Source organism: Chionomys nivalis, chromosome 9, assembly GCF_950005125.1.
Source record: "Chionomys nivalis chromosome 9, mChiNiv1.1, whole genome shotgun sequence".
NCBI classification, from domain to species: domain Eukaryota; kingdom Metazoa; phylum Chordata; class Mammalia; order Rodentia; family Cricetidae; genus Chionomys; species Chionomys nivalis.
The window spans coordinates 21,932,348-21,960,322 of record NC_080094.1 but is presented as its reverse complement, the minus strand read 5'-3'; the positions used below and the strand labels follow the sequence as shown (position 1 = coordinate 21,960,322).

The window sequence follows — 27,975 nt, the reverse complement described above, 5'->3', positions numbered from 1 at the left end:
TAAGCCAGCCACTTCAATGAAGTATTTTCTTTGTAAGAGTTGCCGTGGTCATGGTGGTTCTTCACAGCAACAGAACCCCTAGGCCAGCCCCAAACAGCTTCCCCAGAACACGCACTCCCACAGTCCTCCTACTGTTCCTCAGAACAGCCCAGTCACACCGATTACAGCCTTTGTTCACTTCCGATTTCCCATCCCTCCTCTACTGTGAAAGCTCATGGGGCAGTGTTCTTTCTGGTCCTATTGACCAATGTATTCCCGACACCAAGAATAAAGTGTGTGTCCTGCAAATCCTTTTAGTTGTTGGAAGAAAAGGTATGCAAGGCAAGTGGTTGAACCATCCACGGGCCACAGGTGGAGGACACTGTGTCCTCCACAGCTGTCAAGAGCAGTTCTCCCTCAAGAGTCTCAAAAACTCACAGAATAAAGGGGGGGATGGAAATTTATTTCTCCAATCTTAAAATTAACAAAGTTTAAGGAAATAAACAAATGATTAGAATCAAATGGATATTTCTATTTTCATTAAATCAAAAGAATGGAAGATGAGCTAGGCAGTGGTGGGGCGGTGGCACACACCTTTAGTCCCAGCACTAGGGAGGCAGAGGCAGGTGGATCTCTATGAGTTTGAGGCCAGCCTGTCTACAAAATTCCAGGACAACCAGGGCTGTTACACAGAAAAACCCTGTCTCAAAAAACAAACAAACAAAAAAAGAAAAGAAAGGAAGGAAGATGAGAACACAAAGCAAACAAGCCTTTAATAAAACTTGTTTTGGCTGCAGTCAATGTAAAGAGATGTCTTTTGAAGCCACAAAAAAAGGTTAAAATAAAGTTTGCTTATGCTAGTTGCTACAGGTGCCAGTCCAGCTGAGCAGTGAAGATCCAGACGCTGACACAGAACACAGAGCCTTCTGCAGTTCTTCCACCTCCCTAACAGCAGGTACGCCTAGAGGGAGCGCTTCCAGGCTTCCAGCTAAGAACGTCCAATCACAACAGTAGAGAAGAGCTCCTCTGGAGGAAGAGGTTGAGGCTAGAAAAGATACTTCCGGGAATTTCTCAGTTGAAAACGTTCTGTGGTAAAGTCAACAGGGCTACTCCATCTCTGGTTTGACCATGGACCACTCAGCATGTAACAAGGTTCCGGGTTGTACACGGGTCAGTGAGTCAGGAAGGGCCAGGTCAGCACAAAGTCACCGGTCCACTCTTCTAATGCTGGGTCCACTTGATGCTCTTGAGATCGATGCCATCCTGCACCATCTCCCAGAGGGGACTGCCAAAGAGAAGAGGCATTGAGTAAGTGAGGACTCAGACAAGAAGCAGCAGCCAACACAGGCGCTCAAGACCTAAGCAAGAATTTGCCTCCTTTGAACCCCAACACAGGAGACGAACAAGCCTTTTCCAGCTTCTCCCTAACTTAAGATACCATCGATGGCTTTAACCCGGAAGAACATCTGGGTATTAGGCCTGAGCACCACTCTTTTTTAAAAATATTTATTTATTTATTTTTATTATGTATACAATATTCTTTCTGTGTGTATGCCTGAAGGCCAGAAGAGGGCACCAGACCTCATTACAGATGGTTGTGAGCCACCATGTGGTTGCTGGGAATTGAACTCAGGACCTTTGGAAGAACAGGCAATGCTCTTAACCGCTGAGCCATCTCTCCAGCCCTGAGCAGCACTCTTATACAGGAAATGATACCGAGAAGACTGTGGATAATGTTGCTTATATGTATGTTTACTAGGGATACCACTTTTATGTAAAATTTACATTTTATGAAAAAAATATTTACAAAATTTTGGAAGACAGATGTGCTCTAATAGATAATGTTCTTAAAACCAGATTGACTTTGAGGGTGGTGGCGGTGAGAGCGACAATTTTGTTTGCTTTTGCCACTAAAGATTAAACCCACACTCAGTCATCTCCTTTCCTGAGTTACAGCCCTACACCCAACGATTGGACCCCGGACCCCGCAGCTTCCGTTTCTCCAGTTAATTTTCTTCAGTGTTACTGAAGCCCATCCTTTGTTTCTCTTTCTGAGAAAAGGTTTCATTCACAATCTTCCTGCCGCAGCCTGAGGGCTGTGATTTCAGACCTGTGCATGATTCCTGGTTTTGTGCCTTCTTGACAACCACTCTGCCACCCAGCTTTGAACCCCAGCCCTTCCCTTGTTATTTGTATGACTGGGATCAAATCCAGGGCCTTTATGGATGTTAGACAAGCAATCTGTGTGCTATATATAAAAACCTAGGATTTTGTTTTGTTTTGTTTTTTTGTTTTTGTTTTTTGAGACAGGGTTTCTCTGGGTAACAGCCCTGGCTGTCCTGAACTAGCTCAGGTAGACCAGGCTGACCTTGAACTCACAGAGATCCACCTGCCTCTGCGACCAAAGGCTTGCCCTGCTAGGATTGCATTTTGAAAACACTCCAGTCCGGGTGGTAGTGTCGCACATCCTTAATCCCAGCATTTAGGAGGCAGAGGGAGTCCTATGCCTGTGTTTGAGGCCAGCCTGGTCTACAGAGTGAGTTCCAGGACAGCCAAGGCTATACAAAGGAACACTGTCTCAAAATACAAACAAACAAAAAAACCTGAAAAACAAAAAGCCAGGGAGTTCTCCTTCCTTTCTTTGTAAAATCTATAACCTCCCTGAACCTGGGTTTCAGCAGCTTGCGTAGAGAGACGAGACAGTACAATTCCTCTGCAGAATCTGTCTGCAGCAGCCCATACCTCATTTCCCGGAGGCGTTTCACATGATGGATGCATTTCTCCACAGTGTAGTCCACTTCCTCTTCGGTAGTGAAGCGGCCAATGCCAAACCTAAGAGAACACAGAAGAGCTCTCTACCTGACCCCAGGGTTGGTTTGGTTTTCTTTTTTGGCCAATACTCACTGAGGACCTACTAAACAACAGATAGAGAGAGAGCTAGGGATGCCATTGGTTCAGTGGGTAGAGTGCTTGCCTAACACACATGAAGTCCGGGGTTCAATTCCTGACTGCTTAAACAGGCATGGAGGTGACTTCTGTGACTCCAGCACTTGGGAGGCAGAGGCAGAACAATCAAGGTCATCCTCAGGCTGCAGAGTGGGTGGGAAACCAGCTGGGCTCTGGGAAAGCTACTGGCTCAAAGGAAGAGGAAAAAGAGCACAGACCTACCTTCTGGGTAAAGCTTCCTAGAGCACAGCTGGGATCAGAACCAACTGACAAGTTTCCTGCACCTTACTCCAGACCTGGTGGGCAGAGGATCTGAGCATGGGACTCGGGCATCATCTTCACCAACATTCAAGAAAGGGGTAGGGAGATAGCTCGAAGGAAGAATGCTTGCCTATCATGTATGATTCTCCAAAATGCATAAACCAGGCATGGGGGCACACACTGGGAATCTCAGCTCTCTGGAGCTGGAGACAGGAGGACAGAGTTCAAGGCTAGCCTTTGTAACTGACAACATCTTATCTCACTAAACAAGGAACGAACACAGGCGCTGCAGCAGCTGAAGGCACTGACCTGATAGAAGAGTGAGCTAAATCCTCATCAGTGCCGATTGCTCTGAGCACGTAAGAGGGTTCCAGTGATGCAGAAGTGCAGGCACTAAGGATGGAGACATGAACCTTTAGCCCATAGGACGTTGCCAGAGTCACCCCTCCCAGGGCCCTAAAATCACACCACAGGGACAGAGGAATGTCATGGGGCCTGATGATGCCCTGTACATCTTGGGATGTAAACCCAGCCCCTCTGGTACCTATAGCAGATAACTTTCTTGAGTAAGGACACTGTCAAGAGGTGAAAGAGCATGTCAGATGCATGCACTTGATCTGACAAAAGAGCCAGAGAAACTTCTGCATCTGGAGCAGAAGACACAATGTGTGACCCTGGTGGCTTACAAACAGCTTGTTTAACACTGTAAAGACACATACATCTTCAGGCAGACATAATGGCACACACCTTTAATCCCACCACTCAGGAAGCAGAGGCAGGAGTATCTATGTGAGGTTGAGGACAGCTTGGTCTATACAGAGAGTTTCAGGGCAGCCAGGGATACATAGAGAGATCCTGTCTCGAGACAAAGAAGATACATACATATTCTAGGTCTTAAAGTCCTCCAAGAGAGACCAGATAGAACGGTGAACGTCAGCCTATGGCTGGTAGCTAAAAAGTGACCTTTACCACCGTCAGGAAGCTCAGTGACATGTAGGGTACTCAACCGACAAGCTAACTACCTGGCACGACTCACCTCCCTGAGGACAAAGCAACATCCTTGAGTGCCATCAGCAGACTCTCCCCTTCCACGTACGCAAAGGAGAGGTTGATACAGCCTGAAGAAGAGAGAACACGATGATGGCTCTGGGTCTCAGCCTCTGCCAGAATGGAGTCTGAGAGCTGGAGACAGAGCTGGGGGTAGACATGCCTGGCGTGAAAGAGGAGAGTGCAGACAAAACAGAACAGAACAAACGAACAAAACAAACTTTTTTTTTTTTTTTTTTTTTTGGTTTTTCGAGACAGGGTTTCTCTGTGGCTTTGGAGCTTGTCCTAGCTCATGTAGACCAGGCTGGTCTCGAACTCACAGAAATCCGCCTGCCTCTGCCTCCCGAGTGCTGGGATTAAAGGCATGCGCCACCATCGCCGGGCCAAAACAAACTTTTTTAGCCAAAAAAAAAAAAGAAAAAAAGAAATTCTTTTAAAAACAAAACCAGGGGCTGGAGAGATGGCTCAGAGGCTAAGAGCACTGACTGCTCTTCTGGAGATCCTGAGTTCAAATCCCAGCAACCCACATGGTGGCTCACAACCATCTGTAACAAGCTCTGGCGCCCTCTTCTGGCCAGCAGGCATACATGGAGGCTGAACACTGTGTACACAATAAATAAATAAATAAATAAATAAATCTTTAAAACAAACAAACAAACAAACCAGAATTGTGGGGCTGAGGAGGGGCCACCAGGATGGCTCAGCAGGTGACACCTTGCTACACAAGCTTGATGACCTGAGTTCTATCTATCTAAGCCATATAAGAGTGGAAAGAGAGAACTGACCCCACAGAGTTGCTCTCTGGCCTCCCCAAGGGCACTGTGGCAGGCATCCCCCATGCACACATAATAAATAACATTTAGGAAGGAAAACAGAATACAGATTGAAAGGGCATATCCATACCAGGGTAGTGCTGTTTGGGATCCCCGTTCATGACCACATCTGGAAGGCTGCTCATTATCTTCTGTACCAGTCGCTCTGCTAACTTAGAGATTCTCTTGTGGTCGTACTAAGGAGCAGGTAGGAGAGAAGTAAGTACAGTGCCCACCAGCCAGCTCAGCGACAAGGAATTCAGAAGCTCTTCTCTACCCAGAACAGCTGTGCGCCTCACAGGCCCTTCTAATGCTTGGTATATGTGGAGACGGCTGCATCTCCAGCACTGTCTGGTGCACAAAAGGTGAGCGAGAGCTGAACACAAGGTTCCAACAACCCAGATAAAGATGGACTGGCCAGGCGGTAGTGGCGCACACTTTAAATCCTAGTACTTGGGAGTCAGGCAGATCTGAGTTCGAGGCCAACCTGGTCTACAAGCGCTAGTTCCAGGACAGGCTCCAAAGCTACAGAGAAACCCTGTCTCAAAAAAAAAAAAAAGAAAGATAGATGGACTGGTAAGTACAAGCTGGGCATGTATGGGTTTTCAATCACCTCCTTGAGAACCAGGGGCTGTGGGACCTTGGCAAGGCAGGTTTTTATTTTTATTTTTATTTTTTTAATTTTTTTTTTTTGGTTTTTCGAGACAGGGTTTCTCTGTGGTTTTGGAGCCTGTCCTGGAACTAGCTCTTGTAGACCAGGCTGGTCTCGAACTCACAGAGATCCGCCTGCCTCTGCCTCCCAAGTGCTGGGATTAAAGGCGTGCGCCACCACCGCCCGGCTGGCAGGTTTTTATTTAACTGTGTCCGTGCACACAGATTTACTAACAGGGACTGAGCCCAAGGCCTTGCACACCCCAGGGAAGCACTCTACTGCTGACCCAGCACTTTCAGCTCTGATCCAGAGTCTTGCTATGTAGTCCAGGCTAATCTTGAACTGAAAATTCTCCTGCCTCAGGCTCCTAAGCAGCTAGGATTACAAGGAAAAGAGGCCACACCTGGTTCAAAGACAGGATTTCCTCAGACCCCCTCTTCCAGCAGAGATTGGCCTCAGCAACGCTGAGATGTTTCTGAATGGAAGATCCTGCCCAGGGGGATATTCTGAGGAGGAACTACAGCTCTCTCCAGTGCCTACCTCCATCTCCTGTTGTGCCAACTCACAGGCAGCTCCCAGCCCCACCACCAAGGGTGTGGGCACTGTCCCAGACCGCATACCCCGCTCCTGCCCGCCGCCACTCTGTAAGGCCTCCACACGCACCCGGGGCCTACGCCGGATATAGATAGCACCAACCCCTTGAATAAAAAGTTGTTAGAAAAAAAGAGAGACACAGATTAAACAAAATATTACTTTCTAAAGAAATTAAAATATTATTTCAAATTTTACAGCTAACTTTACCTAAATAAACAAATTAAAAGAGCTAGGCAGTGGTGGTGCACGCCTTTTATCTGAGTACTCAGGAGGCAGAGGCCAGCCTGATCTACAGAGCAAGTTCCAGGACAGCCAGGACTAAACAAAGAAGCCTTGTCTCAAAAATCAAAGAAACAAACAAAAAAGTAAGAAAAAAATGGGAAAAGCTACTATTTAGCAAAAATATTTAACATAAATTATGTTACCACAGGAATAATGACCAAGATTATTTTGATCAACTCCCTACTACACAACAGAGGATTCTTTTTATTCTAATTAATTAAAAAAATTTATGTTAATTGGTGTTTTGCCTGCAGGTATGTCTGGGTGAGGGGGTCAGAAGCCATGGAACTAGAGTTATAGACAGGTGTGAACTGCCATGTGGGTGCTGGGACTTGAACCAGGGTCCTTTGGACGAGCAGCCAGTAAACCATCTCTCCAGCCCCAGGATTATTCTTTTTTTTCCCCTTTAAATAATTTATTTAATTTTATTTCATGAGTCTTCATGTTTTCCCTGCATGTATGTCTGTGAAAGTGTTAGATCCCCTGGAACTGGAGTTACAGACAGTTAGGAGTTGTCGTGTGGGTGCTGGGAATTGAACCCAGATGCTCTGGAAGACCAGTCAGTGCTCTTAACGGCTGACCCATCTTTCCAGACCCGCAACCAGTGCTCTTAACTGCTGAGCCGTCTCTCCAGCCCCAGGATTATTCTTAAGAGTAAAAAATAGACTACACATATAATTAAAAATAAAAATAATCACACACGTACAAAACCCAAATATAAAAAATAAAGTTCAAGAAGAAGAAGGAGGAGGTGAAACAATGACCACCCACTCGCGGCTAGAGAGATGGCTCAAAGGTTTGTTGCTCTTGCAGAGGATCCAGGTTCAGTTCCCAACACCCCCCCATGGCAGCGCACACAGCTATAACTCCAGTTCCAGGGGATTCAATGGCATTGCATTCACACAATACACTTAGATGCATTCAAGCAAAACACTCATACACATAAAAAGAAAATAAATAAATCTTTTTTTTTTTCTTTTTTTGGTTTTTCAAGACAGGGTTTCTCTATAGCTTTGGGAGCCTGTCCTGGAACTAGCTCTTTTAGATCAGGCTGGCCTCGAACTCACAGAGATCCACCTGCCTCTGACTCCCAAGTGCTGGGATTAAAGGTGTGCGCCACCACCGCCCAGCTAATAAATAAATCTTTTTTTTTTTTTTATGGTTTATTTAACTTTATTTTATGTGCATTGGTGTGAAGGTGTCAGATCCCCTGGAACTGGATTTTCAGACAGTTGTGAGCTGCCATGTGGGTGCTGGGAATTGAACCCGGGTCCTTGAGAAGAGCAGTCAGTGCTCTTAACCGCTGAGCCATCTCTCCAGCCCCTAATAAATAAATCTTAAAAAAAAAAAAAAAAACCAAATAACTTAAATAATAATTGTTGGGAGAATGTAACTTATCCTGTCAATACAATGAAACACCAAACATATAGGAAAAACTGACATTCTTTTATGCTGACATTGTAAAAATTCTAAAATACATTGTTAGGAATCTGGTGAGATCAGGATTAGTGGCACGTGCCCACATTACCAACACTGGGAAGGCAGAGCCAGCCTTAGGTAAGGTACAAAATCCTGATGAAAGAGAAGGAAAGAAAGGAAGATCTTAGCAACTCTGCACTACACTTTTCCTTCTCTTTCAGTTTGATTTTCAGAGTCTCAAGAACTCTAAGGTGACCTAGAACTCAATAGGTAATCAAGAATAAACTTTCTCACCGGGCAGTGGTGGCACACGCCTTTAATCCCAGCACTCGGGAGACAGAGGTAGGCTGATCTCTGTGAGTTCAAGGCTTGTATCCAGGACATTGGAATTAGAGGACTATACTACCATATCTGACATTTTATTTCATTTTAAGATGTTTTGTTAGGTGAGAAAGCAAGATCAGAATATACATAATTTGGGTAAAACGAAGTGGGGGGGCCAGGTGGTGGTAGTACATGCCTTTAATCCCAAAAAAGAAAGAAAAGGAGAAAGGAGTGGAGGGAGGGAGAGTATGGCTGTTCTTAAGAATCAACAGAACAACTGTGTAAAAGATGGCACGGCAGGCGTGTCTATAGTCCCTCACTCAGGACACTGAGCAAGGAAGACGGCAAACTCAGAGGCAGGTGGGATCAAATCACAAGACCCTGATGAGGCTGAGTAGATACAGAAGAGATCCTACTCATTCTGGAGTAGTGTAGAAGTTGGTGTCTGCAAAAGCAGCTCAGAAGACTGTGAGTTATAACCCTGTGGAAACCCTTAGTAGCCAGCATAGTAGGGCAGCTAGTAATATCAGCCTATTTAATGGAAGCTGTTCTGTTGTTTTTACTTATTTTACTTACAGATGTCTAGGGAAAACTGAATGAACAGAATTCTATTTTCCTCAGGCAAATTATCATCTATATTCCTTTTAAGGACAGTGTGGAGGGATCAAGGAAGAATGCCAACTGTGCACACAGCACCTACAGAGAGGCGAGCGTTTGGGCTATTGCTGAATGACACCAGCACCTTCCAGGTCATTCTGAATATGCAACCTGTTTGGAAAGCAGCCGCAGTCTCTAATGATTGCGATGAGCGTCAGTCAAAGGGGTTGCTGAGAAGTTCAAGGAAGAGGCAGGGGGCTGGTACCTTTAGGACCATAGAGTTTGTGACCGCTGATGCTCATGAGATCAATCTTCATATCGTTGACATCAAGTGGGATCTTTCCAACAGCCTGGGCTGCATCAGTATGGAAATACACCTTTTTGGAACTGCAAATCTTCCCTGAGGAATGAGAGAGAAAGACCCATAGCACAGTGAACGTAAGCCAGCAACAGCCCTGCAAGGCACCATGAATGACTAAGCGACTGTTGGCATATGGAAGCCCTCTCTGCATTCCCACCTCCCCCTTTCCCCTCTCTGTGCTTCACCTGATGCCTGCCAACTCCCGGTCTCTCTGCTATTACTCTAAAAATCAAGGGAAAACAACAAACCACACACACACATGCTATGCTGATGCCCAAGATCCTTCATACCACCTCATTTACTATGGGGATACAATATCACCTTTAAATCCTTTCTTACTTAAAAGAAGGAAAGATTAGTGGATATTTTTGCTAATTTGCATAGAGATTACAAGGTAAACTCTAAATAGGGATAAAGAACATTCTAAAGGGAAAAAGGACAGATGGTCTTTTCTTATTGTTTTGTTATTTGGAGCAAAAATATGAAATAAAATTAAAAAACAGGCTGGATGGTGGTGGTGCACACCTTTAATCCCAGCATTTGGGAGGCAGGTGGATCTCTGTGAGTTCAAGGCCAGCCTGATCTCCAAAGCAAGTTCTAGGATAGGCTCCAAAGCTACAGAGAAACCCTGTCTCGAAAAACCAAAAAAAAAAAAAAAAAAAAAACCAAAAAAAAAAAAAAAACCAAAAAACCCTGTCTTGAAAAAACAAAACAAAACAAACATGAAGGGCACTCGACTCTTCATCCTAAAAACTTAACTAGTGGCCACGCTACCTAGAATTCAGTCAGCAAGGCACAGAAGCTCTTCCCTTGTCCGCTTGGCTGTCATCTTCTGTCTGTCTCTGCCCCTTACATGGACCCCAGGGATGGTAAGGGATAACCTATTCATTATACTCACCTATTTCTGCAATCGGCTGCTTTACACCAATCTCATTGTTCACAGTCATAACTGATACCAGGCTGGTATCTGGCTGAATGGCAGCCTCTAGTTCCTAAGAATGTGGGAGTAAGGAGTGTATATGACGCCAAGAGAACTACATGAATAAGAAAGCAGACAACCTTAAGTCTAGAAAAGGGCCCTTTCACTATAACCCTATCTGAACACTTAAATAATAGGGGTTTGGAATGTAGCTCAGTGCTTGCCTAGCATGTGGGAGGCACTGAGTTTAATCCCTAGTAATACCAGTTTAAAAAAAACAACCAAGAACAACAACAAATGACAGCACAAGGGACTGGAGACGGCTCGGCAGTGAAGAGCACTTCTGCTCTAGAGGACTCGTCCAGTTCCGAGCAGACCATGGAGGATCACAGCTCTCTGTAACTCCTGTTCCAGGGGATTGGATACTTTCTTCCGGCCTCCACAGGCATCAGGCACATAGATGGTACACAGATATGCATGCAGGCAAAACACCCATACACAAAAAGTGGAAGTTAGCTGGGTAGCAGTGGTGCATGCCTTTAATCCCAGAACTCGGGAGGCAGGCAGATCTCTGTGAGTTATGAGGCCAGCTTGACCTACAGACGGAGTTTCAGGACAGGCTCCAAAGCTAGAGAAACCATATCTCAAAAAACAAAAACAACAATGACAAAAAATAGAAGTTAGAAAATGGCTGGGTGCCAGGCGGTGGTGGCACACATCTTTAATCCCAGCACTTGGGAGGCAGAGGCAGGCGGATCTCTGTGAGTTCGAGACCAGCCTGGTCTACAAGAGCTAGTTCCAGGACAGGCTCCAAAACCGCAGAGAAACCCTGTCTCGAAAAACCAAAAAAAAAAAAAAAAAAAAAAAAAGAAAAAAAAAGAAAATGGCTGGGCATGGTAGCTCATGTCTATAATCCCAGATCTTAGGAGGTACGGACAGGAAGAACAGGAGATCAATGCCAGCCTTGGCAACATTGAAACCCTATCTCAAGCTCTTCCAGAGGACCTGAGTTCAATTCCCAGAAATCACATGGTGGCTCACAATCATCTGTAAGGAGATCTGATACCCTCTTCTGGCATACAGGCAGAACACTGTATACATAATAAACATATAAAATCTAAAACTAAATTAATTAAGAAATGATGGAGTGAAGAGATGGCCCAGTGGTCAGTAGCAACTGATGCAGTTGTAGAGGACACGAGTCCAAGGCTCAGCATCCACACAAGGGCTCACAACCATCTGTAACACACAGACACTCATAAAATAAATCTTTTGTTTTGTTTTGTTTTGTTTTTCTAGACAGGGTTTCTCTGTAGCTTTGGAGCCTGTCCTGGAACTCCCTTTGTAGACCAGGATGGCCTCGAACTCACAGAGATCCACCTGCCTCTGCCTCCCGAGTGCTGGGATTAAAGATGTGCGCCACCACTGCCCGGCGCATAAAATAAATCTTAAGAAAGAAAGGTTAGTTGAGTAGGTATTGTAGCCCATGACTATAATGCCAACTCTTAATAGGTTGAGGCAAGAGGATCAGGAGTTCAAAATCATCCACGGCTACATAGTCACCTGACGCCAGCCTGAGATTCACAAGACACTGTCTCAAATACAAAAAAGAAAAAAAGAAAAAGCTTAAAGCTTACATGAGATCTTAACTAGACCAAATAAACAAATCCTGATTTCAAGTTGCTACTGAGCTACAGAAGTAAAAGCAGTGTGATCACGGCGTGTGTACAACATGGAAACAGGACAGAAGCACATATTCAAGCCTGTTATTTGTAGACGGACTCACTCTGGAGCCCAGCACACCTCAAATCTGGTGATCCTCTTGTCTGAGCCCCCAGAGTGCTGAGTTTAAGGGTGAATTCCCCTGTATCGGATCTACACTAATGTGTTTGTGTTTGCAGTTGTGGGGATCAAGCCTATAGCCTGTGCACGCTATGCAAAAATCCTAGCCAGGTAGTGGTGGCCCATGTCTTTAAACCCAGCACTCTGGAGGCAGAGGCAGGTGGATCTTTGTGATTTCGAGGCCTACAGCACTAGTTCCAGAACAGCCAGGACCACACAGAGAAACCCTGCTTTAAAAAAAGTTAAGGCCTGGCGGTGGTGGCGCACGCCTTTAATCCCAGCACTTGGGAGGCAGAGGCAGGCGGATCTCTGTGAGTTCGAGACCAGCCTGGTCTACAAGAGCTAGTTCCAGGACAGGCTCCAAAACCACAGAGAAACCCTGTCTCAAAAAACCAAAAAAAAAAAAAAAAAAAATTCTACCACTGAGCCACATCACCAATCACCATGCTTCCTTTATAGGTCAACACGAATCACCAGTGTAGGGAACAATGAGGCCAGAGCTCATCTGTGGTGTGACTCCCTGACATCCTGCACTCATGTCCAGTAGGTCTCCCGTGGTGTGACTCCCTGACATCCTGCACTCATGTCCAGTAGCTCTTCTGTGGTGCTGTGGTGTGACTCCCTGACATCCTACACTCACAACCAGAGCTCTCCTGTGGTGTGACTCCATGACATCATACACTCATGTCCAGTAGCTCTCAGACAACAGGATCACCAAAAGAGCTGAGAGGCACGTTTTCCAGAGAAGAGCAGTACACACTCAGAGAATATAATCTCCTCTGCGGGTCTGTTCCATGCTCCATTCTCACCGTTAGCTCAACTTTGAGGCTCCACCCAACGCCGGAGACAGACTTACAGGATTACTCCAGTTTTGTCCTCATGCTAGCGTAGGACTCCTACCTTTAGGTCAATGATCCCACTCTTCTGCACTGGGAGGTATGTGACCCGAAAGCCCTCAGCTTCCAGTGAGCGGCAGGAATCTAGCACACATTTGTGTTCAGTCTGGGTGGTGACCACGTGCTTTTTCCGTGACCTGTAGAACCTGGCCACTCCCTAAAAAAAGATGATAATTAAAAAAAGGACAATATACAGAGGTAGCAAGGATATGAATCCTATTTTTTTTGTTTAGGGTTTTTTTTCTGTTATTGTTGTTATTGGTTTTTTTTTTTTTTTTTGGTTTTTTTCGAGACAGGGTTTCTCTGTGGCTTTGGAGCCTGTCCTGGAACTAGCTCTGTAGACCAGGCTGGTCTCGAACTCACAGAGATCCGCCTGCCTCTGCCTCCCGAGTGCTGGGATTAAAGGCGTGCGCCACCACCGCCCGGCTGTTATTGGTTTTTTTGAGACAGGGTTTCTCTGTAGCTTTGGAGCCTGTCCTAGAAAACTAGCTCCGTGTCTAGATATAGCCTTGGACCTTCCACAAAGCACGTACCTTACCCTCTCTGAGGAGTGGATGGGGTGCGGGGTTAGGGGGTAGGTAAAGGGAATGAGAGGAGGGGAGGGAGTGGGAACTGGAATTGGTATGTAAAATGAAAAAAGATAATTTGTTTTCTTTTTTAAAAAGATAATAATAGCCGGGCGGTGGTGGCGCACGCCTTTAATCCCAGCACTTGGGAGGCAGAGGCAGGTGGATCTCTGTGAGTTCGAGACCAGCCTGGTCTACAAGAGCTAGTTCCAGGACAGGCTCCAAAACCACAGAGAAACCCTGTCTCGAAAAACCAAAAAAAAAAAAAAAAAAAAAAAAAAAATAATAATAATAATAATAATTTTTAAGAAAAAGAAAAAAATAGGGCTGGAGAGATGGCTCAGAAGTTAAGAGCATTGCCTGCTCTTCCCAAGGTCCTGAGTTCAATTCCCAGCAACCACATGGTGGCTTACAACCATCTGTAATGAGGTCTGGTGCCCTCTTCTGGCCTTCAGGCATACACACAGACAGAATATTATATACATAATAAATAAACAAATTTAAAAAAGAAAAGAAAAGAAAGCCGGGTGGTGGTGGCGCACGCCTTTAATCCTAGCACTCGGGAGGCAGAGGCAGGTGGATCTCGGTGAGTTCGAGGCCAGCCTGGTCTACAAGAGCTAGTTCTAGGACAGGAACCAAAAAGCTACGGAGAAACCCTGTCTCGAAAAATCCAAAAGAAAGAAAGAAAGAAAGAAAGAAAGAAAGAAAGAAAGAAAGAAAGAAAGAAAGAAAGAAAGAAAGAAAGAAAGAAAGAAAGAAAGAAAGAAAGAAAACTCGCTCCATAGATCATACTGGCCTCAAACTCAGAGATCCACCCGTCTCTGACTCCTGAGTGTTGGTATTAAAGACATGCACTACCACTGCCTACCATGAATCCTATTTATAAAAGTCTTTCTGTGAGTTGAGTGTCTGCTAAAAAGCCTCAAGCATGCTAAAGATATTCTATGTCACAGACCAAGTTCCTACTCATGTATGTAATATTTTTAACATTTTAAGAAATTATAAAGATAGGCTAAGAAAAATTGAAATACCCAGAATTTCAAGTGTAATAAAATAAAGAATGAGAACATTTATTTTACTTAAAAGACAAGCAGCCGGGCGGTGGTGGCGCACGCCTTTAATCCCAGCACTTGGGAGGCAGAGGCAGGCGGATCTCTGTGAGTTCGAGACCAGCCTGGTCTACAAGGGCTAGTTCCAGGACAGGCTCCAAAACCACAGAGAAACCCTGTCTCGAAAAACCAAAAAAAAAAAAAAAAAAAAAAAATAAATAAATAAATAAATAAATAAAAGACAAGCAAACAAACAAAAATCATAGGCCCTCCTGAATATTAAACTTCATCAGGCGATGAAAGGAGACAGAGACAGTGTCCCACACTGGAGCACCGGACTGAAATCTCAAGGTCCAAATCAGGAGCAGAAGGAGAGAGAGCACGAGCAAGAAACTCAGGACCGCAAGGGGTGCACCCACACACTGAGACAATGGGGATGTTCTATTGGGAACTCACCAAGGCCAGCTGGCCTGGGTCTGAAAAAGCATGGGATTAAACCGGTCTCGCTGAACATAGTGGACAATGAGAACTACTGAGAACTCAAGAACAATGGCAATGGGTTTTTGATCCTACTGCACGTACTGGCTTTGTGGGAGCCTAGGCAGTTTGTATGCTCACCTTACTAGATGGGGATGGAGGTGGGTGGTCCTTGGACTTCCCACAGGGTAGGGAACCCTGATTGCTTTTCAGGCTGACGAGGGAGGGGGACTTGATTGGGGGAGGGGGAGGGAAATGGGAGGAGGTGGTGGGGAGGAGGCAGAAATCTTTAATAAATAAATAAATTAATTAATTAAAAAAATCATAGGCCACATACCTATAGTCTCAGCACTTAGGGGGCATTTGCAAAAGGAACCACCTCGGTCTACAGAATAAGTTCCAGGCCACTTAGGGCAACTTAGTGAGACCTTGTCTCTGAACAAACCAAGGAACTAACAAAGGGGAGGGGGTGAAGAAGAGAGCGAGGGAGGAAGTAAGAGGGAAAATAAACATAAGGGAGTGCAATAGCCTGCAGTCCTTGTACTGTGGAGGCTGAGGAAGGAGGACCACTCAAACTCCTAAGTTTAGACCAGCCTGACAGAGAAACCCTGTCTCAAAAAACCAAATAAATAAATAAATAAATGAATGAATGAATGAATGAATGAAACCAGCCTGAGCAACATAGTGAGATATCATCTCAAAAATAAATAAATAAATAAAAATAAAAAGTATTTGCTGTACACACATAAGGACCTATGAGGTTGAGTTTGGAGAACTCAGGATCCAGTGGTGACTCACTACTGTCCTTGACAGGGCATCCAACACCCTCCTGGGGCTCAGAGGGCACATAAGCATGCAGGCAAAATACACATAAACTAAAAAATGAATAAGTTTTTTTTTTTTAAGTTTAAATAAATGACCTGGGTTCTATCCTAGAGCCCGGTGTTCTTGTCATCCCATTTCTGGGGAAGCAAAGACAGGAGAGCCCAGTGACCACCAGCCAGGTGGGACAGCTCAGTTAGTGAGCGCCTATGCAATGAGAAACCCTGTCTCAATCCGGCTGGTGTTCATGAGGGTGACACCTGAGGCTCCCCATGGCCTGCCCATATAGGGTGATGACTTACACTAGTAAATTGTTCTTGAAATCTTTACATCTGGTGTTGAAGCTATTTTGGTGCCATTTGATTCAGTAGTTAAGGAGTCTTTTCCAGGTTCCTTCTGCATCTGTTTTGCAACATGAACACTGATAAGTTTGGATGTCTCTTCTGTTTTTATTTGAGAGATGGTCTTATTGAATAGTGTATATTTGAAGGTTCAATCCCTAATACCATTCAGGAATTTTTGTTTGTTTTTGTTTTTCGAGACAGAGTTTCTCTGTGTAGCTTTGGAGCCTGTCCTGGAACTCGCTCTGTAGACCAGGCTTGCTTTGAACTCACAAAGATCCACCTGCCTCTGCCTCCTGAGTGCTACGATTAAGGCTGCGTACCATCACACCCAGTTTTGCTGAACTATTTGTAAAAGTTAAGAAATGGAACCAGCCTAAATGTCCATCAACAGATGAATAGATAAAGAAAATGTGGTACATATACAATGGCATTTAATTCAGACATAATGAAAAGTAAAATAATGACATTTTCAGAAAAATGAATGAAATCAGAAATCATTATGTTAAGAAACATAAGTCAAATACAGAAACAAACTCTGGGTCAGTAAGTCGGTCCAGCAGGTAAGAGCAGTCGCCAAAAGGCAGACTGAGTCCATCCCTGGAGCCCATGATGGGACCATCTACCACAGTTATTCTCTGACTTCAACATGTGTACTGTGGCACACGCATGCACACACACAAATTAATCAATTAATTAAAAAATACAAATAACATGTTCTCTCTTAAGTGGAATATGGATTTACATGTGCGTGTGTGTGAATATAGACATGTGTATGTGTTTCTTTTTTTTTTTTTTTTTTTTGGTTTTTCGAGACAGGGTTTCTCTGTGGCTTTGGAGCCTATCCTGGAACTAGCTCTGTAGACCAGGCTGGTCTCGAACTCACAGAGATCCACCTGCCTCTGCCTCCCGAGTGCTGGGATTTGTGTATGTGTTTCTAAGTCACAAAGGTAGAAAAGGTGCCATGAAAAGGGAAAGCAATCTTTGTATATATGTGTCTATCTGTATGCACGACGTGAGCATGCTCATGGCATGAGGACAAGAACGTGTGTCTGGAAGTCCTGGGACGGCCTCTGGCGTCACTCCTCACTTTCCACTCTACTGGAGGCACGGCCTCTTTGCTGCTTGTTTTGACCTGCAAGCCCCTGGAGCATCTCCTGTCTTCACCTCCAGTGAGGCACACATACACTATTACACCCCGCTTTACCTGTGCTCTAAACTCGCACAAGTATACTAACCACTGAGCATCTCCCTGGCTGGAGAGACAATCTAGGTGGCGAGGGGAGGAAGGGAGCAAGGGAAGATAGTGAATATAGATGACATGAAAGAGAAAGGAGAGTTTGTGAGGGATGGCCAAAGGGACCAGCAAGGATGGAGCAGGGTAATGCGGGAGGCGAAGAAACAGGAGTACAATAAACTGGCATATGTGTATGAAAATGCTGTAATAAAACCCATTACTTGGTATGCTGATTTAAAAATTGATTTTTAAATCAATTGGGGATGGAAAAATTGATGTTCTTGCAAAGGACCCTTGTTCAGTTCTCAACACCTTCCTGGCAGTTCACAACCATCTTTAACTCCAGTTCCAGGAGATCCAACATTTTCTTTGGCTTCCACAGGTATCAGGCGCACATGTCATGCATGCAGACAAAACACTCATATAAACAAAAAATAAAAATAGGGGCAAGAAGTCTTTAATCTCACCACTCACGAAGCAGAGGCAGATGGGTTTCTGAGTTCAAATCCAGCCTGGTTTATAGAGCAAGTTCTAGGATACTACAGAGGATACCCAGAGAAACCCTGTCTCAACTGGTTGCTCTTCCAGAGAACCTAGGTTCAGTTCCAAATACCTGCATGGTAGCTCACAACTATTTGTAATTCTTGTCCCAAGGGGTCTAATACCCTCCTGTGCCCTCCAGAAGCATGCCACACATGTGGTACACAGACATACATGCAAGCAAAAACACCCATACACATAAAATTAAAACATACTTTAGAAAGATAAATAAGGGGCTAGAAAGTTGGCTGGCAGCTAAGAGCACTTGCTCTTGCAGAGGACCTGATTCAATTCCTAGAATCACACGACTGCTCTCAACCATCTGTAATTCCAGTCCCAGGGGATCCAACACTCTTCTGCCCAACTTTAGACAGCAAGCATGCGCCGGGTGCACAGACATACATGGAAGGAAAATGTTCACACACATAAAAATTTTTCTTTTCAATTTTTTTTAATATTTATTTATTATGTATACAATATTCTGTCTGTATGTCTGCAGGCCAGAAGAGGGCACCAGACGTCATTACAGATGGTTGTGAGGAGCCACCATGTGGTTGCTGGGAATTGAACTCAGGACCTTTGGAAAAGCAGGCAATGCTCTTAACCGCTGAGCCATCTCTCCAGCCCCCTCAATTTGTTTTTGAAACAGGGCTTCTCTGTGTAGTCTTGGCAGTCCTGGAACTCACTCTGTAGACAAGGTTGGACTCAAACCACCTGCCTCTGCCTTCCAAGTGTTGGGATTAAAGGCATGCACCACTACCACCAAGCTCTAATTGGGTGTTAGCTCCCCTGGAACTAGAGTTACAAACAGTTGTGAGCTGTCATATGGGTGCTGGGAATTGAACATGAGTCCTCTGGAAGAACAGTCAGTGCTCTTAACCACTGAGCCATCTCTCCAACCCTCCCTCCACAGAAAATTTTACTTAATAATAATAAATCCTTAAAAAAGGAGACATTAATATTGTCAGGTGCACAAATTATTTTTCAAAAACTAAAAAAACTTTAAATGAAAGCCAGGCGGTGGTGGCGCACGCCTTTAATCCCAGCACTCGGGAGGCAGAGGCAGGCGGATCTCTGTGAGTTCGAGACCAGCCTGGTCTACAAGAGCTAGTTCCAGGACAGGCTCCAAAACCACAGAGAAACCCTGTCTCGAAAAACCAAAAAAAAAAAAAAAAAAAAAAAAAGAAAGCTCATAGATAGATAGTTTCTGTCTCTTCTGTTTCCTCCTGTCCCTCATCTTCCCAAATGTGCCTCGCATGCTGGAAGTACACTCCACGATACAACGCTCTCCCCCCCTTCTCTTACCTTAATCGCTATGTTGTTGGACTCAGTCGCTCCACTAGTAAAAATGATCTCTCGAGGATCTGCTCCGATCAGAGATGCTACTTGCTGTAAACCAAGAGCCAAAGATACACAGCGTAAGTCGCGGGGCAGGAATGGGGCTGCAGACTCAGCTAGAACTGGGCTCTGCAGCAGACTCAGCTAGAACTGGGCTCTGCAGCAGACTCAGCTAGAACTGGGTTCTGCAACAGCGTTCTACTGCATCCCACCTGCCGACCAGGTCGGATGTGGGCTGAACAAGGAACTGACTGTTACAGCTCCGGTATGCTAGCCTTTCTCCATTCTAGGACAGGCTAGTGCGAATGCCAAATGTAGCTCAGGTGGTAGAGTGCTTGCCTGATATTTATGAAGCCCTGGGCTCATTCCCAGTGCTGCATATACCAGGTATGATGGTGCACATCTGAAATCCCAGCACTCAGGAAGCTGAGGTAAGACAGCGGCCATGAGTTTGAGGCCAGCCTGGAACACACAGTGAGTTCCAAGCCGTCTTAGACTAGAGTGTGAAACTGGCCTTAAACAACCAAAGTAGAGAGCCAGTGAGGTGGGTCAGTGGGTAAAGATTCTTCTGTAGAACCTGGCGACCAGGTTTCCTGCCCTGAGATCCACAGAGGAAGAAGAAAGTCTGCTCCACGTTGTGCTCTGGCCTCCACACTACATATTTTGATACATATGTGTTCACATACATGAACCCAAGCAAGCACACAAATGCATACACACACATTCGTAACTTTAAAAAATTATTTTTTTGCCAGGTGGTAGTGGCACATGTCCTTAATCCAATCCCAGCACTCAGGAGGCAGAGGCAGGCTGATCTCTATGAGTTTGAGGCCAGTCTGATCTACAGACTAAGTTCCAGGATAGTCAGGACTATGCAAAGAAACTCTGCCTGGGTAGTGGTGGTACATGCTTTTAATCCCAGCACTTGTGAGGCAGGAGCAGGAGAATCTCTGAGCTCAAGGCCAGCCTGGTCTACAGAGCAAGTTCTAGGACAGGCTCCAAAGCTACACAGAGAAAAAAAACCCCAAAAATAAAAAATATTTCTGCTTGGTGTGATGGCACACATCCTTTAATCCCAGCACTCTGGAGGCAGAGGTATGTGGATCCCTGTAAGTTTGATATTTAAGGCCAGCCTGGACCACAGAGTGAGTTCCAGGACAGCCAGAGCTATTACACAAATCCTATTACAAAACAAAAAAACAACAACAAAACAAAACAAACAAAAAAATTATAACAAAATGTCAAGTAAGGAACTGGAAAAAATGGCCCAGGCATCAAGTCACTTGCCGCTCTCACAGAGGGCCCAGTTTCAGTTCCCAGCAATCATATGGTGGCTCACAATCATCGTTAACTTACAGTTCCCAGGGATCTGACAGCCTCCAATGGCCTTTTCAGGTACCAGGTTCATACACAGTCCAAACACACACACACACACACACACACGCAAGACATCCATATGCATGAATGAAAAAATAAATATTTTTAGTAGTAAATTTTGTTTTTAAATAATTTTTTTATATTTATTTTTGGTTTGGGACACTCATGCCACAGTATGTGGGTTTTGGGGAATCAAACTTAAGTTGCCAGGTTAAGGTACCTATGCAGGCATCACACTGTCCCAAGAAATGTATTCTTTTTGTTTTTTGTTTTGTTTTCTTTTTGAGACAGATTTCCCAGAAGCTATGGGGTCAGTCCTGGAATTCACTCTGTAGACCAGGCTAGCCTCGAACTCACAGAGATCCGCCTCTCTCCGCTTTCCAAATGCTGGGATTAAAGGCATGCGCCACCACCGCCCGGCTATGAAATGCATTTTAAAAATGTATTTACTGAATTAAGTACTTTTTGAGCTACGTGATAACTGTTAACCTTTACCACCACTGTCTCATGCAATTTACCCAATAACCTTACAAGTATGAATCATTTCACTTTCCACTTGATAGGTGAGAATCTTTTTTTTTTTTTTTTTTTTTTTTTTTTTTTTTTTTATTTTTTTTTTTTGGTTTTTCGAGACAGAGTTTCTCTGTAGCTTTGGGGCCTGTCCTGGAACTAGCTCTTGTAGACCAGGCTGGCCTCGAACTCACAGAGATCCGCCTGCCTCTGCCTCCCGAGTGCTGGGATTAAAGGCGTGCGCCACCACCGCCCGGCCGATAGGTGAGAATCTTAAGGCTTAGAGAAATGAGGTGATTTGCCTGAGGTACTTTACCTAGTGAATGAGAAGTAATTAAACACCTGCAATCAAACTCCAAAGCTATTCTCTGAATTTCTCAGAAATAAAACCATTTCTAAGAAAGAATGCCTCCCACAGGCCACTGAACCTGACTCCCAAACGCCTCAGAGTCCGTTGTGCTAACCTGGCGAGCATGTTCCATGGCTGCCTCGCTCTCCCAGCCATATGCATGAGTCCGAGAATGTGGGTTCCCGTAGTAGTTCACAAGGTATGGGAGCATGGCATCAAGTACCCGGGGGTCCTGAATACAAGAGAACCGGTCAGTCTTCTTGAGCCCATAGTGAACTGAGAACCTACTCCATCCACTGATCACTGCCCACCTCGCTCGGTGTGTTTCCAGTCCATGGATGCTGCCTGCCTTCTTCCACCCTCCCACATACGAATCAAGTGTTGACCTGAAATACCCCCCACTTCAAAACCACCTGAAATCCCACTGCTCTACCAATCCCTCAAGCAGTTTACAAACACTATTTTTCTTCTATTTATTGATTGAAAGACAGGGTCTTATGTAGTTCAATCTGGCTTTGAATTTGTAATCTTGCTGCCAGGTATGGTGGAGCAGGCCTTTAATCCTGAAGGCTGGACGCCTGCTGAGCAAGTGCTCTACCATTTACATTCCCGTCCCACCCAGTCCTGTTCTTACATCTGTTGCTACAGATGACGCCATTCCTGCCATGAAATGAGTTACAAAGGGCTGTGACTTGCCAGTGTGGTAGCATAAACCTTTAATCCAGAACTCAAGAGGCAGAGGCAACAGGATCTCTGTGAGTTGGAAGTCAGCCTGATCTACAAAGGGAGTTCAAGGCAGATCTCTGAGTCCAGCCTGGTGCATAGATCAAGCTCTAGGACAGACAAGGCTACACAGAGAAATCCTATGTCAGAAAATAATAAATACACAAATAAAGCCAGTTGGCATTTGATGGAATCAGGCAAACATCCTTCTGCACACATGGATGAAAATTTGTATTCATAATGGAATTGGGCTGGATGTAGTGGCACATGCCTTTAATTCTGGCACTCAGAAGACAGAGGCAGAACTGTGAGTTCAAGACTAGCTGGTCTATAAAGTGAGTTCCAGGACAGTCAGAGCTGTTATAGAAACTCTGTCTCCCAAAATCAACGCCCCCCCCCCAAAAAAATAAAAAACCAAAACCAAAACCAAAAAACCCCAAAACAACAACAACAAAAATAAAGCAAAACAAAAAACCCAACCAAACCAAACCAAAAAAGGAACTGGGCCATAGCTAGCAGGATATCTACTTTTTTTTTTTTTTTTTTTAAACAAGAGTCTCAGAATCAAGAGAGATAGCTGAGAAACCACTTAACTATGGCTGCTCTTCCAGAGGACCCAGGTTCAATTTCTAGCATTAACATGGCAGCTCACAAGGGCCTATATAACTATAGTTCTAGGGGATCCAACGCCCTCTTCTGGCCTCCACAGGCACTGCATACATGCAGCACACAAACATAGGCACTTACTTGTAAGATAAAAGAAATAAATAAATGGGATCTCGTGGATTCCTGACTAGTCTCGGACTGAAGAGGTAGCCAAAAATGACATAAGATTCTAATCTTCGTGCCTTTGCCTCCCCAGTGCTGGGATTATAATAATTCAGTTTTATGTGGTGCTGGGGATTGAACGCAGGGCTTCCTGCATTCCAGCCAAGTACTCTATCACCTGAGTGACAGATCCAGCTCAGTAACTTTTATTTCATGCTTACCATATATTAGACTAGTATATGTTTTCAGTTCACTTAACACTTGACCAAATTCACACAGTTATTACATGTTAGTCCTGCTAATTCCAGAGCCGATGTGTGTGTGTTTGTCTGCGTTCCTTTTTCTTTCCTGCTTCCTCCTTTCCTTTTTTTTTTTTTTTAAAGATTTGTTTATTTATTTATTATGTATATAGTGTTCTGTCTATCTGTATGCTTGCTGGCCAGGAGAGGGCACCAGATCTCATTACAGGTGGCTGTGAGCCACCATGTGGTTGCTGGGAATTGAACTCAGGACCTCTAGAAGAGCAGGCAGTGCTCTTAACCTCTGAGCCATCTCTCCAGCGCCTTTCCTTTTTACTTTTTTTTTTTTTTTTTTGGTTTTTCGAGACAGGGTTTCTCTGTGGTTTTGGAGCCTGTCCTGGAACTAGCTCTTGTAGACCAGGCTGGTCTCGAACTCACAGAGATCCGCCTGCCTCTGCCTCCCGAGTGCTGGGATTAAAGGCGTGCGCCACCACCGCCCGGCTTTCCTTTTTACTTTTACATAGGTTTGAGCTCTCTATGTGGTCCAGACTGGCCTTGAGCCCTCTTAAACTCCGGGTGCCACAAGGTCCAGCTCCAAGGCCTGAGCATTCACTGTTAACTACAACACCAAGGTCAATAGCTAAAAAAAACAAAAAACAAAAAAACAAAAAAAAAAAAACAACCAAAAAAGCAATAAAGCCTTTTCTGGTGATCTAAAATCTAAACTCCTGATCCTGGTTCCCTTGTCTAGCACATTTAATGGTTCTCAATCCTACAGAAATCTAGCCTTTCTGTAACCTTTTCTCCCTTCAAAAAGCCTCGAGGAAAGCTGCCCTTAGTCCTTACCAGAGGCGTTGTAGCCTGCACATCCATATAGAGAGGTCGCAGCACTGCCTCTGAGGGTACAGCCGAAAGGAGAGCATTATCTACAACGGACAACAGAGTGGAGGGGAAAATGAGAAACGATGCAACCGTGGACACAAGGTACACAAGACAAAAGACAGTCAAAGTTGCTTCGAGGTGAATTACGGAAGGTTGAGGACGACTGTCAAAAAGAAAACAACGCGCGGTAAGACGTCGAGGAAAGTTATAGACTCAGGATTCCTGAAGGGACGCCGGCGGCAATAGGGAGCAATCTTCAAACTATCCAGCGGAGTGGGATGCGCTCTAAATAGCAAAAACACTTATAAATGAAAAGCGCAGGTTCCTTTAATAGGGTCAAGGCTGGAGGAGCCTCGACTAAATCTTTAACAGTTGGCCGTGAGAGATCTGAAAGATGAGACCCCGGCTCAGACGTGGCAGGATGTAAGTGCCGTACCGAGAAAATGTGAGAGTAAGCAACGGGAAGGTTTAGTGTCTGGGATATGGAACCCGGCGGGCAAGCTCCGCACCGATGCAGTGCGTAGCAGCAACAACGCAACCGATTCGGACAACCAGGGAGAAAGGGCCCTAAACGGAAGGGGAGCGTACCGCGCAGGCGCAACCCCCGGGTGGGCGCCGTGAACCTCGGCCGGGCCGCAGCGACAGCAGCCCGTGCCGCCCGCCTCCAAGTGGCTCGCAGCATGCTGGCAGCAGTAGAGCCCACCATCCACAGTGCTTCAAGTCCTCAGCCCAGGCTCCCGGAAGTAACTGGCCCGCGCTCCGGAAGCGATCGGACGGGCGGAGAGCGCCCTCCGCCTAGCTTTCGGTGTGAGACGTAGAGCCGAGCGAACGCGGCGGCGAACGAGGTGAGGTGGGGCAGGAGAGACCCGGAGTCGCGCGTACGGGATCCGGGACCGCGAGGACGGGGTTGGGGGCGTGCTACGGGCTGGCTTCGGGCCTGGGTCCTGCGGAGCCCTTCCGTGAACCGCTGGGTGACGCCGCGACTGGCGGCCGGGCCCTCACTGTCCTAGCCGTCTCTCCCAGATGCCGGTGGCCGTGGGTCCCTACGGGCAGTCCCAGCCCAGCTGCTTCGACCGAGTGAAGATGGGCTTTGTCATGGGTTGCGCCGTGGGCATGGCGGCCGGGGCGCTGTTCGGCACCTTCTCCTGTCTCAGGTGAGCGTCGCGGGCGGGACTTCCTGGATCCCTCGGACGCGAGAGCACACTTGCTTGTGGTTGGAAGCCTAGTGCTTGGGGATCTGAACTCTAGAGTCAGAATGGCTTTCTGACTCTTTTGTAGTTCAGTGACCTTAAGCAAGTTAGAGGCAGAATTTCCTCAACTGTAGTCGAGGACAGTACATTAGCTGTACTTTTGAAAAACCAATCATATTAGTATGCTTTACATAAAATCTGGCATATCGTCAGTCGTTATTGTTGCATGGCATTTTAACTTCCAACTGTGTGTTGAGCCGCTTTACTATCCTCAGAATAAGTTGCAGAGACAAAGCCGATAAACTAACTTCTGTAGTCCAGTGTTCTACCTCTAAAACAATACTGTTGTTCTAAAGGCCATCTCGACATTGGGATAATGTACATATATATGTTGCTATTTATTCGGTACGAGCTAAATGTCTTGCTAAATAGTGTAGTTACAAAGTTTATAAATGTAATGATGTGTGCTTTACAATTTACACAGCTATTACTGTTCCTCCAAGGGGGGAGGGTGAAAGTAACATTTTAAGAATGACAAACCAGGCGCACACATTTAATCCAAACAGTCTGGAGGCAGAGGCAGAAGGATCTAGGAGTTCAAGGCCAGCCTGGTGTACAGTTGTGCCAGGACAGGCTCCGAGGTTACAGAGCCCTGTCTCAAAAAATAAAACATGCCGGGCCGTGGTGGCACACGCCTTTAATCCCAGCACTCTGGAGGCAGAGGCAGGCGGATCTCTGGGAGTTCGAGACCAGCATGGTCTACAAGAGCTAGCTCCAGGACAGGCTCCAAAGCTACAGAGAAACCCTGCTAGTCTCGGGAAAAAAACAAACAAACAAAGACAAATAAGGTAAAGGGATTGTCTCTTTTAATGCTTGACCTACTTCAACACTGATTATAGAGGAAGTTAATTCAGATCTTTCCTGTATTTTTATTCCTACATGACCCCTTCTTGTTTGCCTCTTCAGGATCGGAATGCGGGGTCGGGAACTGATGGGCGGCATTGGGAAAACCATGATGCAGAGTGGCGGCACCTTTGGGACATTCATGGCCATCGGAATGGGCATACGATGCTAATCAGGACAGTGATTGCCTGCTACATCTATACTTTGCCATCCATTTCGACCCTTGTACAATAAAAGTTTTTTTCTTCTCACTCTCAGCCTATTTTTTACTTCAGACATAGCATGTGAAAGCATATACCAAGGATTTAAGAGATTACTGAGGTCAGTGTCCACATAGTTACTTAACTCGAGTTCCCTGGGATCATCTTGACTCTTCAGGCACACATGGTGTACCTTGAATACATGCAAGCGCATCACTAATACTTAAATGTCTTGCCAGAATCGTTGGCATACAAATATAATCTCAGTACTCTGTAGATGAGGGCAGCCATTGCTAGATAGACTGGTTAAAAAAGTGTTTAAATTTGAGCTAACGAGATGTTTCCCAACTGGATAGTGATGGTGCATGTTTTTAATGACAACACTTGGTAGGCAGAGGGAGGTGATCTTTGTGAGTTAAGAGGCCAGCCTAGTCCACATACCCTAATTCCAGGATAGCCTACAAAGCTACATGAAAACTGTCCTGAGATACAAATATTATCACAGGTCCTGGCTCAGTGTACTCAGTGTATTAAATATTGTAAACATTAATCCCTTGATGGTACACAGTATATAATTTGAACAAGGACACACACAGCAAAATGACCTATTAACCAAAAAAAAAATATATATCCTGAGATGTCTTTGCAGCTTCATGTCTGATATGAAAAACACTGAACAGCCGGTTTTCTTTTCTTTTTTTTTCTTTTTTTTTTTTTTGGTTTTTCGAGACAGGGTTTCTCTGTGGTTTTGGAGCCTGTCCTGGAACTAGCTCTGTAGACCAGGCTGGTCTCGAACTCACAGAGATCCGCCTGCCTCTGCCTCCCGAGTGCTGGGATTAAAGGCGTGCGCCACCACCGCCCGGCGAGCCGGTTTTCTTGACTGCCTGTATCATCTCACTTCTACTCACCAGCCTCACTTCAATATTGGACATTTTAATTATGTAGCCTCCTCATAAAATCCTGCTTATTAGCACAACCCCACTGTCATGAAGTACAGACTTGACTGGTTCTTACGGATTTTGATTACTCTTCAACTATTTCAAACAGAACTTGATTAGTCAATAAACAATGTGTTTTGAGGGCACATGGAAAAGTAAATTAAGACTTACCAACTATAGATCTATAGATTTCCTTTTTTTAAAAGATTTACTATGTATACAACATTCTGCCTCAATGTATGCCCACACACCAGAGGAGGAGGCCAGATCTCAGTACAGATGGTTGTGAGCCACCATGTGGTTGCTGGGAATTGAACTCAGGACCTCTGGAAGAGCAGCCAGTTCTTACCCTGAGCCATCTCTCCAGCCCAACTAGTCTTTTTTTTTTTTTTTTTTTTTTTTTGGTTTTTCGAGACAGGGTTTCTCTGTGGTTTTGGAGCCTGTCCTGGAACTAGCTCTTGTAGACCAGGCTGGTCTCGAACTCACAGAGATCCGCCTGCCTCTGCCTCCCAAGTGCTGGGATTAAAGGCGTGCGTCACCACTGCCCGGCCCAACTATAGATTTCTTATCCAAAAGGGAAACCGCAGTGTCTACT

General features: G+C 45.2%; 2 protein-coding genes across 3 annotated transcripts; one reads left to right on the top strand and one right to left on the bottom strand.

The window, feature by feature from the left end:
- Positions 1 to 414: 414 nt before the first annotated feature.
- Nfs1 (NFS1 cysteine desulfurase) lies at positions 415 to 24,872 on the bottom strand. 2 transcript variants are annotated; one of them, XM_057781205.1, is made up of 13 exons: positions 24,738 to 24,872; positions 24,114 to 24,193; positions 21,653 to 21,769; positions 19,269 to 19,352; positions 12,936 to 13,088; positions 10,173 to 10,266; positions 9,179 to 9,313; positions 6,238 to 6,395; positions 5,137 to 5,242; positions 4,223 to 4,304; positions 3,496 to 3,579; positions 2,722 to 2,811; positions 415 to 1,264 (listed from the first exon to the last, which is right to left on the bottom strand). In XM_057781205.1, exons 1-13 carry the CDS (start codon positions 24,853 to 24,855, stop codon positions 1,201 to 1,203), a joined length of 1,365 nt encoding a protein of 454 aa, XP_057637188.1. In that variant the 5' UTR covers positions 24,856 to 24,872; the 3' UTR covers positions 415 to 1,200. The 2 variants fall into 2 exon arrangements, with proteins under 2 accessions (XP_057637188.1, XP_057637189.1); XM_057781206.1 differs by lacking the exon at positions 21,653 to 21,769.
- Romo1 (reactive oxygen species modulator 1) lies at positions 24,859 to 26,493 on the top strand. The gene is made up of 3 exons (XM_057781207.1): positions 24,859 to 24,994; positions 25,173 to 25,303; positions 26,306 to 26,493. The coding sequence occupies exons 2-3, from the start codon at positions 25,173 to 25,175 to the stop codon at positions 26,412 to 26,414; spliced, it is 240 nt and encodes a 79-aa protein (XP_057637190.1). The 5' UTR covers positions 24,859 to 24,994; the 3' UTR covers positions 26,415 to 26,493.
- Positions 26,494 to 27,975: the final 1,482 nt, after the last annotated feature.

Coding starts and splice junctions, on each gene's coding strand:
- Nfs1 (XM_057781205.1), bottom strand. CDS start 24,855: ATGGTGGGCTCTACTGCTGCCAGCATGCTGCGAGCCACTTGGAGGCGG. Junction 21,770..24,113: donor TGCAGGCTACAACGCCTCTG/GTAAGGACTAAG, acceptor TCTTGTATTCAG/GACCCCCGGGTACTTGATGC. Junction 4,305..5,136: donor TCCCAAACAGCACTACCCTG/GTATGGATATGC, acceptor TCTCTTCTTCAG/GCTGTATCAACCTCTCCTTT.
- Romo1 (XM_057781207.1), top strand. CDS start 25,173: ATGCCGGTGGCCGTGGGTCCCTACGGGCAGTCCCAGCCCAGCTGCTTC. Junction 25,304..26,305: donor GGCACCTTCTCCTGTCTCAG/GTGAGCGTCGCG, acceptor TTGCCTCTTCAG/GATCGGAATGCGGGGTCGGG.